The sequence below is a fragment of the Lampetra planeri genome, chromosome 20 (genome assembly GCF_965212315.1).
Source record: "Lampetra planeri chromosome 20, kcLamPlan1.2.h2, whole genome shotgun sequence".
Taxonomy (NCBI): Eukaryota; Metazoa; Chordata; class Hyperoartia; order Petromyzontiformes; family Petromyzontidae; genus Lampetra; species Lampetra planeri.
In genome coordinates this window covers 12,378,983-12,400,426 of record NC_136126.1, presented here as the reverse complement: position 1 = coordinate 12,400,426, position 21,444 = coordinate 12,378,983, and the positions used below count along the sequence as shown (strand labels likewise).

At 52.6% G+C, this 21,444-nt stretch overlaps 1 protein-coding gene across 4 annotated transcripts in view; it reads left to right on the top strand.

Annotated features, from left to right (window-relative positions):
- LOC144724456 (ras GTPase-activating protein nGAP-like) overlaps positions 1-21,444 on the top strand; it is a 589,022-nt gene that overhangs the window by 116,987 nt on the left and 450,591 nt on the right. For 3 of the 4 annotated variants that reach the window (XM_078603594.1, XM_078603592.1, XM_078603590.1), the window contains exon 2: positions 20,726-20,850. In XM_078603594.1, coding sequence (XP_078459720.1) covers positions 20,726-20,850 — 125 coding nt within the window. Of the gene's footprint in view, positions 1-4,471; positions 4,801-20,725; positions 20,851-21,444 lie in introns of those variants that run through there. The other variant, XM_078603593.1, reaches the window with a different exon arrangement.

The window sequence follows — 21,444 nt, the reverse complement described above, 5'->3', positions numbered from 1 at the left end:
TTTCTCCGGCGCCAGCGTTATTGACGCCCGGGTTTCGCCTCGAGCTCCCGTTCTCTCCCTCTGATGGTGTGCACGTTCCAGCAAGGGAGCGGTGGTCACTGTGAGTAAAGTGCGCTGTCTAAAAGCAGGATGACCTCGAAGGGCATTTTGAGCTTGCGACGACCCGTGCTCTGGCTGCGTTTCGTCCCGGCATTTGTGATGTGTGGTTGGTGTGCTGATTGATTGGGATAATCAATGCATACCCTCAAGGCCACAGGAACACACATAAATACAGGGTGGCCCGAATGTCAGCACACACAAGGTTATTCTATTTATTTTAACACCGGCATTAAAACATTTGAATCTTTAATCTTTTTAATTAATATTTTAATATAGTATAATTGTTAATAATAACTAATTTTGTTCTTCCCTTTTCAGATGCCATTTAACGATTGAAAGAAAATTGAGACAAACCATGAATGTTCAAATGTTACACCTATTCCCTTTAAAAGAAATGTCCTAAATTAATTTCAAAAGGTAATTCATGTATGCATTAAATATTCATGGAAATCAGTTTCAACATTTGTTCCAATAAATTAAATAACCCTTTTGTGATTTGTTAAAATAAATATAATAACCCCGTGTGTCCTGGTTTTTTTGGGCCAGCCTGTATATTTCCCCTCCCTCACCCGCAACAGGCAAGTTGAGATAATGGAAGAATGGACAAAAGCTTAATCCCGGCTGCACGAGCTGGCTGGTGATGTCACATTGCAGCCGGGACGGGTGGTCTGTGGACTTGGTTGTATCGGATTTCCTGGGACGGAACGGAAGGTTGCAGAATGCGTTGGCAAGGTTGTGCCTGCACAAACAAAAGCCCGTCACCGCCAAGTTGTCAACAGAGGCATGTTGATAAAAGGCTGACGTTTCAGGCAATGGCCCTTCAGAGCAGGAAGAGAGGGCAGAGAGATTGACTGACATGTAGTTGTAAATCTAGGCCTTGGGAATTACAATAAAATTAAACAAATCCAGAGTTTTTAATTGACATGAAGGTTCCCCATTCATAGACAATGCGGATCATCACACAACATTCTACTACAATTGAAATTGGAGTAGAATATCGGTCTGCTATTGATGAGCAAATGATTGTGTGATCCAGGACATGAGAGGAAAATCATACACACCGTGTTCTTGGTCGAGTTTGTAAATATCTGAAAAGGAAGAAGAGCAATCGATGTTAATAATGTTAATAGATAACATATTAACTTTAAGAATATCCTTGTTATTACAGTCTTAAAGTAAATGAAATAACCCGATGCGCTCTAACTTTTGAGCCACTGTATAAAAACCTGATCCAGCAACACATGCCTCAGGAAGGCCTCTTGTTGCAGAGCCAATGGGCGCCGTTCAGTTGCTGCTGAATCCGCACATCACGCTGCTCGCATGAGCAGCTGGTGAATATAAAATTATAAATGATGTGCGTCTCAAATTTCCCAAACCCATTTTTCACAGCGCTATGAATACAATTTTGCTTACCGAGTTGCCTTTGTCTAAACATATTTCTCAAAATACTACAGATACTAATTAGACTCACTCGAACCATTTCTCCAACCCACAGGTGCCATGCTATTAGATGTGTTTTGGTTAATATTGCAATGAACTTGTGAGCAATTGTGAAACAAATTGCATTCAAATTGCACTGTGTCTCAAACTAAATCATTTTTATTTTACCAGGTAAGGCCCATTGAGCTATGTAGCTCTTTGTCAGAAGCGACCTCGCCAGAAATGATAGCTCGACGAAGTGGCTTATCACGTGGACATTGATAGCAGCCACATGCTCTAAATGCACGTCGCTTCTAAATGTGGAGGGAAAAAACAGAGGACGTGGAGAAAAATCCACACGACCTCCGGGAGAGAGACATGCCAACTCCAAATATACAGCAGGCATCGTCAGGGTGGGATCGAACCCACGACCTGTATACCAGGCGAGGAAGTTGGCATCTCGCCACCATGGCGCCCCGTGCCTGTGGAGTGATGACTATTTTTTTAACAAATGGTTTCAGGTTTCAGTCTTTTTATTTTCCTCATGGCTGGCCGGGCGCCTCAGCGGCAGAGCGAGTGGATCGTAATCGGAAATGTTGCAGGCCTCAATTCACGGTTGAAGCTTGATTCAATTCACCATTCCTCAGGGGCCAATAAAATAAGAATCTCTTTGTGGGGAAGTCATCAGTCGTTGTCCATTGAATAGAATTACTCCTGCCACAGGAACGTGGAAGTCCTGCCACTGACTCAGGGCTGTAGACAACGGGCCCCGCTCAATTCTTTGAGTTGTGGTTTATTTTCTCATCCTCGGCCATGTTTGCTGAATTGTGGTGGGCACTGGCATTGAGCGAATGCAACAATGTGACAGTAAACACAGTAGTGGCGCAGTGCTTCATAGCCGCTGTGATGCGCCAACGTTTTCGTGGTGCGCTGCACAATTTTTCGGAATTAAATGTAAGAAAAGAACCGCGCCGTTCGCAAGCCAGGACGGATTAAACCGGTCAGTGGCCGATGGAGCCCTCCGACCTGTAACCCTTCACCGGTCACGGCGCAGAACGCCGGACAGCCGTCGGCTGCCACCCTCGGCCCCTCTCAACTGCCAGGGTCGCAGAGACCAGTTCTAAGGATTTCGGCTGAAGACCCCAAAACTGCTGCGGACGTATCGCTGCACACGAGGTTTGCGTATGGGCCCAGCAGCATGATCGCCCTGGGACGCGGATCGTAGATGGCGTCGGATGGGGCTCTGTTGAGGCTGCCACTGCACGCTGCTCATGTGAATAGGACGGAGCGGATTGGTGGGGAATCTCGATAGCTCAACGAAGTGGCTTTATCGGTGCACGACGGGCGAGGCGCAGCTTGTCGAAGCTGATAGAAGCACCGTCCGGTGAAGCGCCTGATGTGAGCGGCGAACGTCAAGCTCGCCGTCGACAAGGGGGACACGTGACTCATTCGACACCTGGGAAGTTGTCACGTCCATTCAGGTGAATGGGCGTACAGTGGACCCTGAGCGAGCTGATGGCTGGGTCCCGAGTGAGAAGTCGCTCTTGTCGGGGTTTCAGCTTCAGGTGGTCTGACGCCAATTCGGCTGTTTATGTCGTGAATGCACGATATCAGAGCGTGGGATTACGTGGGACAACAACCACCCCTCGGCTTTTGAACGCAGATGGGGGTCGCGTGTCGTCGGCGGAGCGAGTGCCCGCCGACACCGCGACGCCGGGGCGACGCCGATGACATCCGCGGTGGAGAGTAGGTGGCGCGCTGGCCCGAGGTAGCCTTCCCCTGCGGGACACGGCGTGTCACCGTTGACCTGGTTGGCTCCCGGCAAAGGGGCGCCACGGTGCGAGATGTTAACTACCTCGCCTGGTATACAGGAGTTCGTGGGTTCGATCCCAACCCAGATGCCGCATGTTATTATATTTGGAATTTGTGGGTCTCTCCCTCCCCGTGGTCACTTGGATTTTTCTCCGGGTCCTCCGGTTTTTCCTTCCACATTTAGACTCAACGTGCAATTAGAGTATTTGGCCGCTGTCCATTTCCACTTGATGATGAGCCACTTCGTTGAGCTATCATTTGTGGCCAGGTCGCTTCTGAAAGAGAGCTACGTAGCTCAGTGGGCCTTACCTGGTAAAATAAACATTGTTTAGTTCGTAGTTTTGGAGTCCGACCCGCGATGAAGGACTCATTCCATGACACTACGACGGCATCCCCCGAATTCCACGAGCCCTCTGAAGGGGACGACCGACCACGCTCTCGTGATTGTCCGTGCGGCAGGGCAGCGTGATGACTTCGCCGCGCTGTGAGTGGCCGCAACAAACGTTGGCTCGTGGCGAATTACTTTTTTTTTAAACCCATTGATAGTAAAGTAAACAAATAATGGTGAGACATCCGAATGAATTTCAAGTGATTGTTGCAGTGGTTTGAACTGTACGGTCCAGTCATATGTTAGTGATGGAACCGTGGCTTATACTTTGGTTGAATTTACATCGGAGCATTCACTGCCAGTATATACCCGCAGGCAATCTGTGGACTCCGAAATGCCGAATGCCTGTAACACGTCACGTAGAATTCACAGGATTTTCAGACGGTACAATGTGTGCAATATTTACATGAAATGTCAGCACTGCCGAGCTTCAGATACAACCCTGTCGGCTGCACGCACACAGTCGGTAGCATTTCACATTGTCACCCCTCCCAACGCGCCTGGCTAGCGTGTAAAGAGAAGGCCAATGGCCCACTACAGGGGCCCACTGAAGGGGCCCACTACAGGGGCTCACTGAAGGGGCTCTCTGGAGCTCCATCTGGTGGAGGTTTCTTCCGCCACCAGTGGGGAATGAGCAGCCAGTTGCGGGGGGGGGGGCTGCGCCTTCAGCTTCTTGGGCCGTCACCCACGGGGTGCGCACGGCCGTGGTGACAGCGAAGTCTCTTATCGGGGGGGGCGGTGTGGACGCCAGTGGGTGGCTTTTTCAGACAGCTGTTTGCCAGAAGCCGTGAAGGCTGCGCGGCGTGCGTGTGTGTGCGTGTGTGTGTCGGGTGCTGGGAGGGCGTAGAGGCTGCACGCAGCTCACACCCTCACCACAACTCGCATCACCACCGTCATCATCATCACAGCTCACACCACCACCATCACAGCTCACACCACCACCACCATCATCACAGCTGTCACGCCGCCGCCGCGGGCGCTGAGGATGGAGCGACGGCAGGCGTGGCGCCGGGCGGTGTCCGACCCCGAGAGGAGGGGCGCTGCTCCCTCGGGGGCCACCACCTTAGGAGGCCTCGGCTCAGGTACTGCAGCGAGGTGCGGGGTGGTGCAGCGAGGTGCGGAGAGGAACGGGGTGGTGCGGCGAGCTGCAGCATGGGCATGGCCCGGCTTGGCAGGGAACGTGCGCTGGCGCCGAGGCTGCTCGTGTTGTGCAGCATCAACAACTGCTGCCTGGTTACGTGCGGGGCGAACCGGGGCGCTGCTGCCACCCGTCCGGGCTGACCCGGACAGTCCAGGAATCGGCATCTTGAGTTCGGGCGGCAGGAGTTGATTTGTACCGATATCTGGAACCCGGTGTTGTGTTGAACTTTTATCGCAGGATACTGCACGGTGTTGGTCGACCTGGGCTGAGTGTGTACAGCCAGCCCTCTCTTCCCTTCCAGTACTTCTGCACTCGACATTAACCCTTGAGTGCAAGATAAAAAGAAGACTTTACAAAGACCGATTGCTTGTGATACAAATTTAACAGGTAGCCAAAACCGTATGTGTGTGTTGTACACCCTGATGGTGGCTTGCCAATTTGTTGGGAAGTTATTCACTGTTCACTTTGAATTCAAGTCAGCAATTTAACACGTAGGCTTTCGCGACCAATGTTATTCATAATCAACGTTTTTGGGTTTAGATCGCGTTATTTATAAATGTGTCGTAACCCTCCACCACCCGACACGGCCAATCAGTAAAAATGTGTCACGTTGACAAAAGACAAATAGTTCACTGCTTTAGCCCACCGGTGTGTTGAAGCCACAACATTTACAATTTGAGTACGACGTTTCGCTGGTAATTGCATCCAGCATCATCGGGCAATTCGCCAGAATGGTGGCGAATTGCCCGATGATGCTGGATGCAATTACCAGCGAAACGTCGTACTCAAATTGTAAATGTTGTGGCTTCAACACACCGGTGGGCTAAAGCAGTGAGCCAGAATGGTGGCGAATTGCCCGATGATGCTGGATGCAATTACCAGCGAAACGTCGTACTCAAATTGTAAATGTTGTGGCTTCAACACACCGGTGGGCTAAAGCAGTGAACTATTTGTCTTTTGTCAACGTGACACATTTTTACTGATTGGCCGTGTCGGGTGGTGGAGGGTTACGACACATTTATAAATAACGCGATCTAAACCCAAAAACGTTGATTATCAAGTCAGCAATGTTGGGCTGCTGCTTCATCACAACATCTTGAACAGTAGCTTTGCGATTTGAAAAAATATATCATGCCCTGATTCAAATGTTACAAAACTAATATGGATTTGTGTAATTCATATACAGTATTTGAATATTTGAGATGGGGTGAATTATGGTAAAACAATCGTCACGGCATGAAGCGGAGGCGGCGCGTCGGCTATCCGTAGATCCCCTCCAGAGGATTTTGGATTTCTCTTCCATGCTGGCGATTTTGGATCGCTCCTTGAAGATGTGGAAGGACCGACACTTTACCCCACTGCACGTGACCTGCCGATAGACTGACTGTGCCGTCCCCACGTACACTGCTGGCCAGACAGAGGCGGGTGGGGATTTAAGAAACTTGCACCGCTCTTTTTTGTTCCCTGCCACGCCGGGAGATCGAGCCGGCGACCTCTGTGTTGCGAGCCTGGCACGCCGACCGCGACGCCACTGCACGGAGCAGATGCTCATTCGTGTGACTGTAACTCTCACCTCTTCAGTCTCTTTGATCACTTTAACTTCAAGTCTTCGGTTGTTCAGATAACAAAAATTAACAAGTTGTGAGACATTTTTACGTTTTAAATAATATCCCGATCAGCTCTGTGGTGTATATCTATTAAATCAGTTGAATGTTCGACTCCACGGATGACGGACGTTCTTCCGCGGCCGTTTCTCTACTCGCCGGGGGCCTTGCTGGCTTAATTCGCGCGTGGGGCAACAACACCGCATACCCACGATGCACTCCGGCTGCCTTCGACGACGTAGCTGGATATTGAAATTGGACGATAGGTCAAGAGGTCACGGGATGTGAGCCTCGTTTGCCAAAGGCGGACCTCAATCACCAATGTGACGAGAGCGATACCATGAAAACAAGTCCGACATTGCAGTGAATAGAAATTAGAGCAAGAACATACATAAATATTAATTTTAAGTAAATAAGTGGCATAGTTTGTTGTTGCCACGCTCTAATGGGTGGAGTCCATCACGAATGCGCCGCGCTGATCACATCGAGCGAACTTTTGGGACGAACGTCGTTTTAAGGCCGTTGCAAAACTGTCTCGTACTGAATGTGGGCCAGTAAGAGACGGGGATAGGAGTCTCATTTGCAAGCGTGGCTTTGGTCGCCAAAATTACAAAAGCAAAACACTAATAAAGTACAGCAATGAAGCACAATGAACTTGTTTAAGGGGGAGGAGGGAGGGGGGGCAAACAGAAACTCAGGGTGATGGGCGGGGGGGCAATAGGAGTCGGAGTGCCCTTGACAATAACGTCGGGTGACCCAGCAGCATTCGTCTAGCCAGCCTCGCTGGCGATGCACGTGTGTGTGTGTGTTGAACTTCTTTCGCACCGTACGTAGTTCAACCGTGCTAAATCGGAGATGAGACCCAGAAAATTAAAATCGGTCCAGCGCATGCTGGCATAAACAAACGCTGCCGGATATTGGTCAGGAAAGCTGATCAGTCGATGAAAAATATATTAATAAAATTTCCCCTTAATCTGTAGAGAAATATAACAGCGTTCTGCTTATCAATTACTGTGCTGTACTTTAACACGACAGTAATAGTTGGTGACACAGCCATTGGCGTAGAAACATTGGTGAGCATTGCCGAATTCTCCAATCGGTAACGCTGTACGTGTACCGCACACCCCGGCGTGTAAACCTGCGAAGTGGACCAGCATATATCGTCTCCCCTCTAAAGACACATTTAATGAATTTCAACAATTTATGGAACGCGCGGCTCCCGAGAGCTCGTCCCGAAGTCGCGAGAGTGAAGACGACGCGTCGAGCACACCGCGGGTTGGCATCGCACGTGGCAGCACGTGGACAAAGCAGTGCTCGCAGAGGCCTCGCGTTGGAGTCGCGACGTTACGGGTCACCTGGCGGCGTTTTAACCACCCGCTTAAATTGCGATGTGGCATATCAATCTTTCACATCACGCGGGAAGTGTCGAATGTAGATTCCAATCGGTTACCAATAAATCATCCCCCTTTAATGCCCCAGCTCCAAGGGCTGCCACCTGCCCGCATTTGACCCGGACTGTCTGGGAATTGGCATCTGTGTTCGGGCGGCAGAAATCGATTTATAACCCAGATCCGGTATTGGTGCCGTGCGGTGAATTGCGCGGTTGTTGATCGCACTCGGCTGACCCCGGGGGGCGCTGCGTCTGGGTTCGGTCTACGGTGGAGAAGGTGGCAAGCAGAGCCCCCCGCCGCCATGGGCTGCCATCGGCTGCCATCGGCGAGTGACGCGTAGTCGTATCGCGTCGTCGTGAGCGATTTGGGAATATCCCGGTGTTGTTTTCTGCATCCCGTCGTGAATATTACGCGGAAGTAATTTGCAACTGTGCTGAGATTGTTTTTTACTTGGACTGTCGTGGTGGTGGGGGAAAGCCATCCTCTTTGGTCTGTGCGGAACACAACCCTCTCTGCATACAATACATAGCAACAGACAACCAGCCATTTGTGCTACGATGGTAATTGTGAGAAGTGCCATGGCAACGAGACGTTTGTTATCGTGGAACAAAGTTGCCACCAAGGCAGCCAGGGCGATCACAACACAGGGCCCTAAGTGTGAGTGCATTTAAGTACAGTCATTTGTAACTGCTGCACCTAGTTTTTTTAAATATATAAAATGTGATTTTTGACATCTTCTACGGGTAGAAAAAAATATACTCGATCATACCAATAGTTCAATATGTTTGAACAAAAAAGCCGCAGTAAATACCGTGCATAATTCCAGACCCAGGTCACTCATGCGAGCGAGACTTCATCCTCATCTCTCGAGTTCCCACCTGGTCAAACAACATTTACATGAAACGTTGTATCATCACATCATCATCGTCGTCATCTAGTCTCGATGCGACGGCCTCCCATGCAATACTGTCCATCGTCAAAATACTAGCGTGCTTACGTACTGTAGTCGCCAATCGCAATGCGCTATTTTGTTAGTTTCCTCACGAATAACAAATAAAAGCCAATGCTGCTGTGGCAGCCCATGAGCAGTCGAGTCCCATGAGCACCCACCCACCACGCTGCTGCCCCTACTGCTGCCCCTACTGCTGCTCCTACTGCTGCCCCTACTGCTGCTCCTACTGCTGCCCCTACTGCTGCCCCTACAGCACACGTGGGGTGGCCACCCGTCAAGGGTTGTCCCTGGCAGGGATGTCTCCCACGCGAAGCGCTGCTTGTCGAGTGGCAGCCGCGTGCAGATCTTCTTCTTCTTGTCACTCTTCTGTTGCTATTGCCATGGTTACTGTTTCCATCGGCTTTAACGCATCGATTCTGCCTGGCACGTTGAGTTCTCAGTCTGTCAGACAGCTTTGGTCTCATCCGCACTGTGTTCTACCACCCCTCTGCAGGTCACAATGCACGCACTCACCCACTGATTGTATTTGATCAGCTAAAGCCCCACTGAGCTATGTAGCTCTTTTTGAGAAACCACCTGGCCATCACGAATGATATCTCAACCAAGTCGATTCCCATTTGTAAATGTATAGCAGCCAAATACTCTCAACACACCTTGTTCTCAATGTGGAGGGAAAAACCGGGGAACCCAGAGAAAGATCCACGTGGCCATGGGAGAACATTTAAAACTCAAAATATACAGGCGAGGGAGTTTATATCTCGCCACCAACACGCACGCTCACCCACCGACCCACTTAGTCAGACACTGCGCTGCAGGTGGTTGGTTACACGTCCTCTCCTCCCTGGCCTACACTCACACACAGCCTGCCATCGCCTCTCTTCCCCAAGTGCTTCAAATAGGCGTGCTCACTTCAAGAAGCGACATCTCCACAAGTTGCCAATTTTGCCCCCGGTAGTGCTGTTTCTTGCTGGCTACTTTATACTTTGGGCCAGTGCCCAGCAGCCATGATTAGTAAACGAAGGCCCCATGGTGAGGCCTCGTCACGGCTTCTTGTTGCCGATGGTGGCTTTTATCAGGGTGGAAGGGTGGTGGCTCAGTGGCAATGGCCGTGCCTCGCAGCAGGAAGCTTCTGGGTTCGATCCCCTACCCGGGAGCCTCTTCTGTGTGGAGTTTGAATGACACCACCAAGGGGCTGTGTGCGTGGACGGCGCCACTCGCCGGCGATGCCAACTGCTCCGGCCGTCTCGGAGGAGACGCGCGCGGTCCGGCTGTCTCGGTCCCCCCCACGGTGTCGCGTTCCCTCCGGCTGCGTGTACCGGCCTCCGCGCAGACTCAGCCGGGGGCCTGCCCCGCTTGACCCCCTGCCCCGCTTGATCCCCTGCACCGCTTGACCCCCTGCCCCGCCGTCATCGGTAATTGTGCGCCGACGACACAAATGGAGCACTTGCGGGCGCCAGCGGGCGGGGAGCAGAGTGGGCGGCGACTCGCGGTGTGCGCGTGGAGGGACTGTTGCTGTTTGAAGACCCCGGGGCGCGTGGAGGGACTGTTGCTGTTTGACGACCCCGGGGCGCGTGGCCTCTGTGCGACGGGTGGCTCGCTCCGCCGTTCCCAGAAATCAACACCGGGAGAGGGGGGGGTCCCACGGCCAGAAAGACGTGACCGTCAGCCAAGTGGGATTATAAAGCCGGAGAGCAATCTGCGTCTCGGCCCGGAGCGCGACGTGGGGGCGGTGTGCGATGGATGGCTCGTGATCACGCGGTACCCCCCCGCCCCCCGACACATTGACCGCAGTTCCCCAGGTCGCTGCTGCGGTGGTGGTCTGGCTGCTGCGTTAAAGAGTCTCGGCATGCACAGTTTGACGGGTAAATGTTTCGTGGGTTTTTCTGAGTTTTGTTGTTGTTGCGGTCGTCGTTTGTTTGAGTCGTGGTGTGAAAGATGATGTTTGTCATCGGTCATCTTTGATGCGATCATCAGGCAATGAAACGGAAATAATACTGTTCGGATTTTCGAGCAAAAAACAATGACTTTGTTTTTGGTACTCGTCAAGTGGGATGGATACCGGAAGCGTCAAACTCTTTACTCGCAACGTTTTGGCAGACGCGCGCGTCCACGACGATGCGTTGTTAGGACACGGCTTGGTCTCGTCTCCAAAGCCAAATGACTCCTGCAATCGTGACACCAATTGAACGATACCAGAAGCGGGGTGGGACTCCGGTGCATCACGCCCACCGTTGCCTCTAAACCTGAACCCATCGTCGTTGTCCTTGTCAAACTGTTGTCGTCATCATCATCATCAAAGTGTCTCACTGATTTCCTCTCATAACGTACACAATTGCGAGGAGCCTCCACACACAATGCACAATCGATCCCCCGTCAATATCAGCAACCGACACACGCCCTTCGCTTAGAAAGCTCACCGCGGCTTTCTGCTTGAATGCCACGACCACCTCAGCCATCCTGTCCGTGGCGACCGCGGCTGCCACGGCCGCGTGGCTGCCGGGCGGCACGGAGAAGCAACGGGCCGCCGCTTGGGAAGGCAGCGGCCAGGACCGGTGCCAACAATTTGGCGAAGGCCTCTGGCCCTGCATGCGTGCCTCGACTTGTGTGGGACTAAGCCCGGGGTCGCCGAATAAAAACCTGTGGGTGCTTTGGGGGGTCAAGCCGCTCTATCCCCCGTACAGATGGACACAGATGGAGATCAATCGACTTGTCCTACTGCTATCTCCCGGCGAGCCGGGGTATAACCACCTCGATGCCCACGGGGAAGGGAGTTTCGCGACATTTGCGCGGTGACCCACCAACCCCTCGCCGCTGGCTCCACGGTGCTGGGTTACAGACAGCCACGTGCGAAGCAGCAGCCACCGCCACCCACCCGGCTCTCACGCTGCACGTACATGCGTGTGTGCGGCATCCCACACGTGTGTCGGTGTAAGTTGTCAAACAACGCGCCTCTCATCGCATGGAGACCGTAGGTGCGCACGGTCTGATTACATTACCAGCCGGTGCTGGAGCTTCCCTTCATCGAGCCATTCTGAGCAGTGTGGTGAAGTATGGTCAAACAAACCCCCTCCCCCCCATGACGGACAGGGCCTTGGAGAGGCGTTCGGCCGAAGGGCTCTACATCATCATCATCATTGTCTTAATCTTGACCTAAAGCTTGCCAGTCTCCGCTCCACGTGCCCTGAACTGCTGCGTGGTGATGTCACGTGTTGACGACCGCCGTCACGTGTTCACCACATGCATTGCGGCGATTGAAATATGGAGGGTTTTTTATTTTACCGAATTAGATTTAGAAAGTCTCTTGTTGTTGTTGTTTTGGTTGGCGCAACCCCTGCCCCTTGGCCGATTGTCAAACCTCTTGTGTGTGCGTGCTCATAATCGGATATATATGGAGGACAACTCAAAATGATAAATAGACGACCACGTGATCTGTCAACATATCAGCTCGATTGCAGTAGAGACTGCTGCCCAGTCGTGTTTTTCTCGATACCGAGATAACATTCTACAGCGTGCAGGATGCGGCGCACGCTGCCACGCTCATGTTTCATGCGTGAATTTGCACGGCGCATTTCACCATTGGTTGAAGGAAAACACATTTCGCTGTACTGGTGCCGAGACATATGGCTCATTAATAAAACATGAGCATTTGTCACCGGTATAATGAACGACTTACTGCGACTGTTAGTGGTGTGAATCATTTTACCGTTAATAGCCCTGCCGTTTGTACGCGTTATCGTTTCATGAGCACCAGCCCAGCCGCGTGGCCTGGACCCACACTCTCACACAACACGTGTCACACTCGCACACAACACGTCCCACACTCACACACAACACATCCCACACTCACACACAGCACGTGTCACACACTCACACACAGCACGTGTCACACTCACACACAGCACGTGTCACACACTCACACACAACACGTCCCACACTCACAACACATCCCACACTCACACATAACACGTCCCACACTCACAACACGTGGCACACACTCACACACAACACGTGTCACACTCACACACAGCACGTGTCACACACACACAACACGTGCCATGCCCGCATGATGGCTGAGCAGCATGGTGCATGCCCCAGTCACCGGGGCGGCTGCACTCCATATGCTCATGCTGATCGCTGGTGACGAGGTCAGTGACAGACTTGACTTGAGGCTAATTACGAGGCAAAGCGTGCCCAGCGAGCAGCCCCTCCTGTCTAAGGGTTTGAAGGTCGCTCAGAATTCATCAACTGGGGCCGAAGCACTGTCCATGAACTATTCATGATAATCGAATCCGGGTATTAAAACCAATCGTTTTTAACGTCTACTCTGCTGTGTAGTGCACTTGATTGAGCATGTTTGCAGGGGACATTACAGGAAGCTAATGCATGACAAATTATGTCGCCAAATGGACGTATTGGCGGTACATTGATGCAGCGCAACGCGCCGGTGCTCATAAAACAGTCTGACCAAGTTGCCCTTGAGTGAGCTGCAGACTCTCCATGAGAAGCTGCACTTCGTCTGGTGGTGACACCACGAGACGCAATCTTGTGATGCCGCCGTCCGCCGAGTAATTATTTCGGAGATGAATCGAGGAACCGTCCAACCAAGTCGAGGGCCCGAGGAGTCAGATCTTGCCGCTGGAACACGGAGACAGCCAATCGTCATGAGGCTGGCTGCTGCGAGACGGCAACAGACTGTGAAACTTCGTGGTCAGCCAGCCGCTCGTTATAAACATTCGTCTTCCGATGGCTTCGACTGACTTTGACGCACCACCACTACCACCCCGCAACATTTTCTGACCGGGGTTGCAAATCGCGGGAAAAGAAAGAATGATTGCGAACATTTGGCTTTTATTTTATACACCTACATGTGTAAACCACCAGATACGTTCGTATCAGCTCCACGATAGGTGACGGTTACTACTGGCACCGTCCCTCCTCTGATGTCCCAACAAGCGAGCGAACGGTGACGCAGCCCAGCCATAGCACCATTTGTTGCAAAGGTTCACGGTTCGATTGCAGCGGCCGCCCTGGTTATTGCCGCGTCCACCGTAAACATCACTTGGCGCCATATGCTTCGACAGCGGACGTTAAAGAACCCGTGACGTCGTTCATAAGAGCAGGCCCCTACGGTGTGCAGGTGTCGCGGTCCAAACACTTCCCATATCTGAGAAATGATCTGCAAATTACTCAATCGTGATTCTGCATAGAAATCGTCAACCCCCCCCCCCCCTTTTACCTCCCCCCGCCCCCCCCGACTGTTAAAACTTGGCAGGGCCTTTCTTAAAAAGAGTTTTGGGACTCGGCAACAGTTTCCTGTGTGACCTCGCGTCCATGATAATAATAATCAAAGTGCGGTAGCGCTCCACATGATGGCGGTGAGTGCTGGTGAGTGGTGCGTGACGCTGCGGTCGTGAGGGTGTGACCAGCAGAGGCACCACGGCCCCGAGAGGTGCTGTTGGGATCGGTGCTGCAAAGCGGAGCTGGCTTCTGGGGAGTGGACGCTCCCGTGGCCGCTCGCGGTCGGATCGTCGCCTCGGGCATTTGCCAGGAAGGGCCGTGCGGCCCGTCTGAGTGACGATTCGTGTGCCCGATGGGGGTTTGTAGTAAACGCGTTTGTATTTCACGTGGGGAGAGAGACACGGAGATGGGACGAAGACTTTATTTCGTGATTACGCTTCTCCACGACAACGCTTGATGATGATTGGTTGTTGCCTCATCAAAGAAGTTTTCTGCATTCGAACTCTACAGTTAATTTGGCACTTATACGTGGCATATGATAAAAAAAAACCTTCCAAGCTTTTGTGACTTTTTTTTTATTGGGCCCTGCCCCTTTGTTTTTGGGTTGAGCTTTGTATCTTTCCTGGGGTCTCCGTTTCAGTGGAGGCTCGTTATCCCAATGGGCTGGCTGCTCATGGCCGGTTTGGCGAGGGATGATGTTTCAAAGTTTTTTTTCTGACTTTGACGACCGCTAATGACACCCATCGCAATCTCAGCTATGTGGCTCTTCTACGGATTACTCAAAACTATTGACGTTGGTAATGTCAAATCAATTGTTCCCACGGCCCTGCTCCTCGTTAATTGCACGATTGAATGGTGGGTAGATATGAATCTTACAGGGTATTTACTCTTTATTACGAGGAGATCTTTAACTCGCAGATGATGAACGTGCATCTTGGAGCCGCGATTGTAAATCAATGTGTGCTTCCTTCCTACACTCCCTTGGCCTTTTGGACCATTGGGGCACGACTGATTCCCCTCCCTGCGGGGTCTCCTCCACTTCTCTTCGTCCTCTGCTGCGCCCCTCAACTGAGACAACTTCCATCCTGTCCAGTGTTTGGAGTTTGACGCCCAGTCAGATCGCGGTGTTCCTCTTCGCCGAGCGTCTCCCGTTGTTCCCTCCGTCACCGACCTCAGCATCCGGGCACCATTCAAGCCCCGGTCACGCCTCCGGCATCTTGCGGCCTCCTGCACGTGGCCTCACTCGGCAGCCTCTCGTCTTCGTCTCGATTTCTTCAAGGTTTCCTCGTTTTGTTCGCGTGCATCTGTAATAAGATGTTTGAAAAATACTCTGCGTGTGATTTCCCGTGTTGCACTTTGCCTGTTGTACTCCTTGTGATGAATGCGTGCGTACGTATGTGGCACTTCTTTCGCACCGTACGTAGCCAACCGCGCTCATCGGAGGTGTGGAGGAAGGACAACACAAACTAAACACAAAAATCAGTTTCAAAGAAATGAGTTTTCAATCGAGATTTAAAAGTGCATAGCTCCAGTGACTTCCTAATATCAGAAGGAAGTGCGTTCCAGACGGCCACAGAATTGTATCCGAAGGCGTGCGATGCAGTGACAGTCTTTGTTCGATGGCCAGCCAAAGGCCGCTGTGAGGATGACCGGCGTTCGCGCGATGGTTTATGCTCCTTGACGAGCTCCGCAAGATATTGTGGTTCATTTGTGATGAGCGCTTTGTGTGTGTGATGAGTGCGACCTTGTAATAACAAGCTGCAGGTGGAAGTGGAATTCTGCATGCATGGGACTCATTTTGCGTGCGTGGTCACAGCGAGTCACCGTGGACTGTGGGCAGGAGCGCCTTGGCGGCGTGCTTGTGTTCAATTGGTGGGAGCGGTGGCGCAGTGGTCAGTCCACTCTGCTACGAACATGGCGACCTGAGTTCGATTCCTGCTCACAGACCAAAAATCATTGATGAATATCTGAATCTGGGGCTGCGCAAAGTTGACTCAGCCTTAAATAAGTACCTGGTGCAGTGTATAATCATCGTTCCGGCCTTCTTATGTGGCCGCTAACAGCACTTGCCCCAACACTCTGTATGCCTATATGGGTAATCTTTGTCTTTGCTCACACATTTCCATCGTGGTATTACCAGGCCATTATACAGGGTGATCCAGTCATAGATGGCCCACTGATTTCCACCGTCCCTCCGACTTTGTTCTCAACAGCTGAGAGAGAATATTGCGAAAGTGATGGCTCCGTGTCAGAGGAGAGGGTTTGCAGGATTTAATAATTGTGGTCCGATAGAGGGGACACGTCTAGAGGCTGTGGAGTCACGGTTTTTCTCGTTACCGGCCGGCAGCACTGGCGTCTTGTCAAACGGACGCGCACGTTTATCAACTTGTCTGTCTGTCAGCCACGGTCAATGTGCTTCGCCCCGGCCGGCCGCTTGCGGGAACAGGTCACACCGACCCGCACACTTGTGCAACGCTTCTGCCCTCGCGAAATGGAGCGTCCGTGTTCATGTTCCGTCGGCGGGCGACGGTAATATCTTTACAATCGCTTTTCACGGCTGTTTGGTGAGACCGTGGCCAGAATAATAAAAAAAAACATCGGGTTTGACGCCTTCACTGTGGTTTGTCACCCGGCTAGAGAGCAGTCGAGCTGCTAGCGGTTTCTGCGTGTTGCAAAACTTTTCCCGAATCGCTTGGCCATTCAAAATGCTCGTCCCTTAGTGACGGTGTAAGGCAGTCATCGCGCGACAGGTACAGATAAACAGACAGTGATTATTATATTTAACAACGTTAAACATTTCTGTAAAATACAGAACGTTGTACAGTCCGTATCCATGGTACGATTTCATGGATACAGTGGCAGCTGCTGCAGGGATTGTGGCTGCTCAGTGGCTAGGAAATGGAATCACATCCATGGATTTTGTAATCTGTCTGTGCAGAACTTTGGGTGTTGCCCCTTCCTATGCATCTTGGGTTTTTTTTGGGGCGCCGCGGTGGCTAGGAGATGTTAACTACCTCGCCTGGTATGCAGAAGGTCGTGGGTTCGAACCCGACCTTGACGCCTGCTGTATATCTGGAGTTTGCGTGTCTCTCTCTCCCCGTGGCTGTGTGGATTTTTCTCCGGGTCCTCCGGTTTTTCTCTCCACATTTTGAAACATGCGTTTAGAGTAATTGGCTGCTATCTATTTCCACGTGATGATAAGCCATTTCATTAAGCTATCATTTGTGGCCAGGTCGTTTCTGAAAAAGAGCTATATAGCTCAGTGGGCCTTACCTGGTCAAAAACTAAAGAGTTATAGTAATTTCTGCGGGTTCTCTGGTTTCCTCTCTCTAAAAGCCAAACTCTCCTGGCTGTATTGGAATTGGCCACACATGCCAGTGTAACAGGGCCCTCCGCACTTGGGAATTCCCTCCCGTCGTGGCTTTTCTCAAGTCCTTACAACTGCACTCAATTCAATAAACGTATTCATTGTCACCTGTTACACCTTTAACGGCGCTATTTGTTGCTGGCCGTTTGGCGTTTTTAGGCCTTTGTGATTGTGCTCGGCAAATATGAAACCAAGTATCGTGCTCTACACATCGACTTTCTTGTGCTGCATCCGTCAAACTGAGTACATAAAAAACATATCTGATTTTCCTGCTCCAGTGAACATTGAGGCAGGCGGCGGTCACCTGCCGTGTACAGCCTTGAGCCAGTGGTGGAAGTTCCCCATTCCTATGGTGGGGGCAAGTCTATCCGTGTGTAAGCTCACCGCGTTCATTCACGTTTAGTGCCGCTCGCGGCTCTGCGCCCGCCCTCGCCTCCTGAGTCCAGGCCTGAGCAGTCGCGCTCAGGCAGCGCAGACTCTGCGTGCTGGCAGCTGCTGGAGAGTGCTGGCGCAGTCCGGTTGTGTTTCGCTTGTTGTGTTTCCCCCCGCAACTCCGATCAGCACGGTTGGCTACGTACCGTGCGAAAGGAGTTCAGCGTACATACGTACACACAGAGACGGCGATCACATTAACTCGCCGCGATGGACGTGCGCTCCGCACTGGCGCAGCGTCGCCGGCGTCCTGCGCCGCCAAAGCCTCCGACGCGCCGCCAAGGCACCGCTGGCTTCTTCCCGTAGCGGCTCCGACGCTGGCGGTCGCTCGCAAGAACACCCGCCCCTCGTGCGTGCGGGCAGGGACCACGTTTGTGCAGGGCGGTAGCGCGCCATGCGGCGGTACTGGCACAGTAAGGGGGCGACAGCTGGTGGTGCATCTGCCAGTCATCTTAGTCATGGCACCTGCTGGATCTGTCCCGTGACCTCCCGTCAGCAGCGAGCCCTCGACACTTCACGTGGCCTCAAAGTGCACCTGGCCTGGCACACGTGCCGTGGTGATGTCGCCGTCGTTCAGTGGCGAACGGCGGATATTGGTACTCGCTCCTCTGGTGACATTGGAGGCAGGGCCTTTATAACAAAATCAGTGTTCCCTCCCCGCACTCGTCAGCGAGCTGCGGATGTCCTGCTGAGGCTGCTACTCGCGGTGATGGCGCCATTGAGAATGGCGAAATCGGCACGAGATGCCTCTCTGTGCATGAGAGACTATTTCACGTGCAGGTTTTTTTCTAAACCTGCCTTCGCAGACCGTGTTTTGCCACGTGGTTCCACACGGCATGATGCCGACAGCACGATTCAAACAACAAACAAAATTGGGTAAAAACAATATGATTTTATTGTTTGAGAAATTTAATCTGAAACTTTTGAATGTCACTTGCCTCAAGGGCATCACAACCCCTGGCTGTTGCCTGGTCTCTCCCGCTGCCACTCTGCTCTTTCAGCTCATGCAGCTGTGTAACCACCCTCCTCCTGCCTTCCTTCCGTCAAACGCAGCATCTCTTGCAGGTGTAGTGTAGTAACTCGGCGGGAGACGACTTCACGGGTAACACACTCTTTATTTTATCAAACTTGGTTACAGGTGACTAACACCTACTTTGTATCTCGGGTGACAAACACCCACTTAGCTACTTGGCGACTAACGCCCACTGAGCTACTCGGATGACCCACATCCACTTAGTACCCGGGTGACAACCACCCACTTAGCTACTTGGCGACTAACGCCCACTGAGCTACTCGGATGACCCACATCCACTTAGTACCCGGGTGACAAACACCCACTTAGCTACTTGGCGACTAACGCCCACTGAGCTACTCGGATGACCAACATCCACTTAGCTACTCGGCGACTAACGCCACTGGGCTACTCGGATGACCAACATCCACTTAGTACTCGGGTGACAAACACCCACTTAGCTACTTGGCGACTAACGCCACTGAGCTACTCGGATGACCAACATCCACTTAGCTACTCGGCGACTAACGCCACTGGCCAAGTCTTCAGCTCCGTCTTCGGGTCTTCAACTGGGTAACTCTCCCCGAGTGCTCTCGCGCGTCCCCCTTTATACCCCACCTGCGGACGTCGCTGCGAGCACCCACTTATTCGACCAATCGCCGGGCGCTGGCTACGATCCTCTTTTCCCACATCTCATCGTGCCTCACCACTCACGCCGCGCCGCCCCGTCATCTGTCACTCCCGGCGCGCGCGTCCACACCACGCCCACAACGCGTGCCCAACCCCGCACCCCGCGCCGCCCCGTGATCCATCACTGTCACAGTCGGCGCACGTCAATACCACCACTACACAGGCATCGCATCGTGAGCCCTTGCAAACCATATCTACACTTTCCCTAACCTCTCATCCTGACTGCTGGGATTCCCTCTGCTACAGCCTCCACATAAATGTCACCTCTCACTCGAGGCGAATCCTGTCGGACCTGACCATATCACCTCACTCCTCCACTGGCTCCACTGGCTCCAGTCTGATGGCAAATCGGCTACGAGGCTGCGCTGAGTCATCGAGATCCTGTGTGTCTGCGTGTGTCTGCGTGTGTGCGTGTGTGTCTGCGTGTGCGCGTGTGTGTCTGCGTGTGTGCGTGTGTGTCTGCGTGTGTCTGCGTGCGTGCATGTGTGTCTGCGTGTGTCTGCGTGTGTGCGCGTGCCATCTCGGCCTACTCAACCTCCCCATGCTCTCCATGTCCTGTGTCCTGGTAACTAATGTCTTCTGTCAAATTCTCCTGTCTCCCCTCGCCTCGATGGGATGTCTCCCCTTCTGTTACGCTCGTCTCAGCGTTTGGAAGGCGCCCGACGGACTTTCCGCGCTGCTCACTGCCGTCCCTTGTTCACGTCACAACTGAAGACTTCCCCCCCGCCCACCCTCTCTCTTTCTGCTAGCAATGATTGATTGATTTTATTTTCACCATTGAACTTGGTTTGCTTTCATGTATAAATAAAGGGTCCCAGTGCATTTCATCGTTAGCACTGCCTCATAACATTAAGCACACACGTCAGTAGTCTGCAGTGGTGGCCTCAGGGCGGTGGTGTTGGTTGGGACACGGACCCCTGTGGGGACGTGGTGGGGGGAGCGGGGGGGGTGGGAGATGGGGGGAAGATGGAGTGGAGGGGGGGGGGCTACGGATCTTCTACACGCGTGGAAACTCACAGCCAGGGAATGCAGCGTGTCTGAGAGGACGCCCACCGTGGAGATGGAGTCTGTAAACACGAGGGACACGGTATCGCTGTCATCGTGAAGATCATCAACAGGATGTGTTGTTGTTCTTGTTTCACGTGTGACCCCCGCGTCGTGCGTGCTCTGTGTGCTGCAGATGTCAAGGGCCCTCCGACGCACCACATGTCCTGCGGCCAGTCGCCGTACACGGAGCGAGGCGACTGGAGCCAGCGCTTCTGCATCCTCTCCGACAGCGAGATGCTCCTGCTGGAGCGGGAGGAGGTGGGTACGCTCGTGCCAGCGAGCCGCTCGATCCGCTCGACACCTGTCGCGGAGCGCCGAGACTCTCTCCCTGTTCGAGAACGCCCCCCCCCTCCCCCCCCGTGGATGTCCACGGAGCTACCTCTGAGATGCCCTTCTGCAAGTGGCCTCTGATCCACGCAGAGCTGGGGGGGGGGGGCGGCACTTTCCCACCCGCTCTACATATGAGAGTGACGCTCGCCTGGTGGCAATATAACCGATTCATTCCCAGAGCTGGAATTTGGCCACGTTAAGTTCGGAAACCAAAATGAATGTCATGGTTATTCGATCTGATTGGGGAGTTTTCACGTTTTCCCATCCTGCAAAGAGGCCCGTGGTTACTTCGGTAGAATATCCAGAACATCATCCTCCTCATCCGAGAAATGCTCATTTGCCCTTGGAATTTTAATGTTCAGTTGGCAGTGACCAGCATGACATTCCCGCACGAGTCACATGATTCCGTGTGTTATGGTTCCACCTTCCTCTCCTCGGGCTACCAGGAGTGATTCCCCAGTTGGCGCCCTGCTGCTTCGTGCTGCCACTGTTTACTATCACATCGTCACTCACTCTGGCATG